The 3,378-nt window shown below is 67.6% G+C and overlaps 1 protein-coding gene across 1 annotated transcript in view; it reads right to left on the bottom strand.

Annotated features, from left to right (window-relative positions):
* Positions 1 to 438: 438 nt before the first annotated feature.
* The window catches only part of RNPEPL1 (arginyl aminopeptidase like 1), a 6,799-nt gene continuing 3,859 nt past the window's right edge, over positions 439 to 3,378 (bottom strand). Inside the window, exons 8-10 of the mRNA XM_023740877.1 lie at positions 2,434 to 2,664; positions 1,947 to 2,089; positions 439 to 1,279 (exon numbers count right to left, since the gene is read on the bottom strand). Coding sequence (XP_023596645.1) covers positions 1,001 to 1,279; positions 1,947 to 2,089; positions 2,434 to 2,664 — 653 coding nt within the window. The 3' untranslated portion in view covers positions 439 to 1,000. The remainder of the gene's footprint in view (positions 1,280 to 1,946; positions 2,090 to 2,433; positions 2,665 to 3,378) is intronic.

Below are 3,378 nucleotides of genomic sequence, written 5' to 3'. Positions count from 1 at the left end.
GCACAGAGACCCTGTTCTCAGAGGCCCTGGAGGAGCTGCACTGCTGGGAAGATGCTCAGCCCCATTCAATATCTCCCTGCCCCTGCTAGAGCCCTCTGTATCAGAGGGGCTCCATGAACACATCCCGCTTCCTGGCTGTGACCAGCTGTCAGCCCATGTCCCCCACCAGACAGCCCCACCCCAGGGGTCCTGGGTGGATGCAGAGGACAGAAGTCGGGACAGCAGGGACAGGGAGATCAGGTTTGCAGAGTGAAGGTTTAATGGGATGATCCCAGTGATGCCGCAGGCACAGTGTGGGGCCCTTTCGAAGTGCTCATCACGGCGGTCCCTGGAGACCCCATCCGGGTGCCTCTGCACCACGGTGGCCTAAGGAGAGCACCAGCGCCACCTAACCCTTCCCTGCGATATTGCTTCGCCCGTGTGCCCGCCCCGCCCCACCCACCCTGGCAGCCCCACACTCCCCGGGGCCTGGACCCTGGTTCCCTGAGGGGCTAAGGCTTTCCTCGGCCCGGGGCCCCTCCCCAGGGGCGTGCAGCCTCTCCCTGGTGTTCCTGTCCCCAAGCTGCGGGAGCACGGGGGACAGAGGGCACGTCTGCATCCCTGGCCCTCTGCCAGGCGGGCCCTGCCGAGGCTCTGCGGGAAGCGCAGCTCGTGCCACCCGCAGACATAAGGCACAGTGTGGCGGTCGCCGGGGTCCGGGGGTCCGTCACCCGGGCAGCTCTGGTGTGGACGCCTACCGCTCCTGCCGGAGTCCGGGCTGGGTGTGGCCTCAGTGTGGGGACGGGAGGGCATGGGTGCGCTGGTGGCCGCCGCTCGGGCCTGCAGTGCAGGAGAGCCGGCCTCGCCATGTGCCCACACCCCGCTCCCTGCTGGCCTGGGTGAGCCTGAGGGTAGTCGCCTGGGCCGGCAAGCTCGCAGGGAGCTGAGTGCAGTCCCAACGGCCTGCGCCCCAGAAGGCACAATCGTGGTGTCTGGGAGATCGTGGGCAGCCTGCACTGGGCTAGGCAGACACGTTGACGTCCCTGAGAGAGATGGCGCTGCCGGGGGCCTCGTCACCGAGCAGCAGAGCCGGCGTATCAGCGCCCGCGTCCCTCTCCGCGCCGGGCTCCGCGGCCAGCTCCACGCCCGGGCCCAGGCCCTGGGACAGAATCTGCTGGATGGTTCTGCGCAGGTTGGGGTGCAGCCGGCCCTGCGTCTGGTAAAAGACCTCCAGGGCGAAGGGCTTGAGGGCGCCAGTGCAAAGGTCCTCGTACAGCGGGATGGTGTACATGCGCGACATCTGTGGGCGGCAGCGGGCCGGCGCTCAGTCTGCCCGCCCCCACCCTGCTCCCGTGCTGCACCCCAGCCTCCAGAACCACTGTCAGCCCCACCCCACCCCGCCCTCCAGAACCACTGTCAGCACCTCCCTCTCAGGACTTCTATACTGGAGGGGCGCTACCCCGGACTTAGGGTGTGTGGAGCAGGCCTGGGCGCCTCAGGCCTCTGCCCGAGGAGCTTGGACGCTCCCTAGTGGCCAGACCAGGAAGTCCGCTACTGCAGGCCCAGGACCTGCTGTGGGCCTAGACCCTGACTCCTGCTCCCAGCCTGTCCCCTCCCGGCCATGGCCTCTCCAAAACTAGCGGGGTGACGCCCTGACCCCATGCCCTTCTCACCTGGCTCGTTCCCCCACACTCAATCCCCACCGCCCTTCTTCCTACCCTGTTCTCTGGAATGCTCTGGGCCCCCAACACATGTGCTCAGACTCCAGACCCGGGACGGGATGGCAGAAGCAGGGGCAGGCAGAGGGAGGGATGGTGGGGGGCGGGCAGAGGGACGGATGGCGGAGTGGGGAGGGCGGTAAGAGGGACGGCGGTGGGCAGAGGGAGGGATAGAGGTGGGCAATGGGAGGGGCCGCGGAGGCGGGGGCAGGTAGTGGCCCGCCCAGGGGCGGCCTGCAGGTGGCGTACCTGGCTCTCGAGAAAGCGCCGCACCCTGTGCAGGTCGGGGTAGTAGTCATTGCGGACCACCAGCTGCAGCCAGCGGATGCGGATTTCGGCGTTCATCGAGTCCAGCAGGGACGAGTAGCACTTGGACAGGCTTGTCACTACCTCTGAGGTTGCGGCAGGTCAGGATCGACCAGGCACCGCCCCTCCCCGGCTGACCATCCCTCACCCCTACCCCCCCTTGCAGGTGGGACCCATCTGGGGGCAGTGGGGACCGACCTGGGGGCAGCGGGGACCCACCCTCGGGCAGCAAGGACCCACCAGGGGCAGTGGGGACCCACCCTAGGGCAGCAAGGACCCACCAGGGGCAGTGGGGACTCACGCTAGGGCAGCAAGGACCCACCTGGGGGCAGCAGGGACCCACCAGGGGCAGTGGGGACCCAGCTGGGGCAATGGGGGTGGGAGGGACCACCTGGGGCACGGGGCCCCATCCTGGGGCACAGGGACCCACCCTGGGGGAGCGGGGACCCGTCCAGCAGCCGGTCCAAGAAGAGCGCTGTCTGGAAGGTTCTCCACTTGGAGATGTCAATGGTGCTGGCCGAGGCGGCCTCCTGGTCCAGGGGCTCTGCTGTCCACAGCTGGAAGAGGGCCTCCACTGGCCGGGTCAGGCTGGATCCCTGAGACAGGTCTGGCTCCGCCAGTGGGGGGCCTGTGGCGTTGAGCCAGCGCTCGAACTCCAGCCCTGCGGTGGGGGGAGGCAATCCTGGGGTCCACGCTGGACTGGGAGGGCCACCCGGCAGGCCTGCCCAGAAGACTCAGACCCTGAGGGCTGTCCCTGGGCAGGTGGGCCTCCCCAGGCCCAGGGGCCTCTGCTGTCCCTGAGCACAGCTCCCGGAAGCCAGCCCCAGCTTCTGCCAGGGGAAGCCACTGGAGGGGCTTCTGTAAAGGAGGACGGCGGGGAGAGCTTAGTGACCAAAGGGCCCTCACCCACTCCTTGCCTCTCCTGGGTACAAGACAGTGGGCGCTTTAAGCTATCTCGGCGCCAGGGGCCCTGTGCCCCATGAGTCAGGGGAGGGGAGTGGGGGGGGGGGCAGCGAGCTCCAAAAATAACATTCCTGTCATAGAGCCCCAGCACGGGCAGCTGGGGGGCAGGTCCTGCACGTCCCCCACCCCCAAAACAACCTTCGTCCACTTGCCCACCTTCCAGAACATAGGCTTGCCATGCCCAGACCTCCACCACACTCACTGCCCTCCAGCAAATCTCAGCCTTTCCCTAGAAGTTAGGCCCTCTGGTCCCTTCTCTGGTCCCCAAGCCCTCAGACCCCCACAACACCCTGAAGGGCGGTCCCTTCTCTGGCCCCCAAGCCCTCAGACCCCCACGACATCCTGATGGGCGGTCCCTTCTTGGTCCCCAAGCCCTCAGACCCCCACGACACCCTGATGGGCGGTCCCTTCT

This window comes from Trichechus manatus, unplaced genomic scaffold, assembly GCF_000243295.1.
Source record: "Trichechus manatus latirostris isolate Lorelei unplaced genomic scaffold, TriManLat1.0 scaffold00165, whole genome shotgun sequence".
In the NCBI taxonomy this organism is placed as follows: domain Eukaryota; kingdom Metazoa; phylum Chordata; class Mammalia; order Sirenia; family Trichechidae; genus Trichechus; species Trichechus manatus.
Note: the sequence above shows the minus strand (reverse complement) of the source record. Positions and strands in the feature narration are given on the sequence as shown.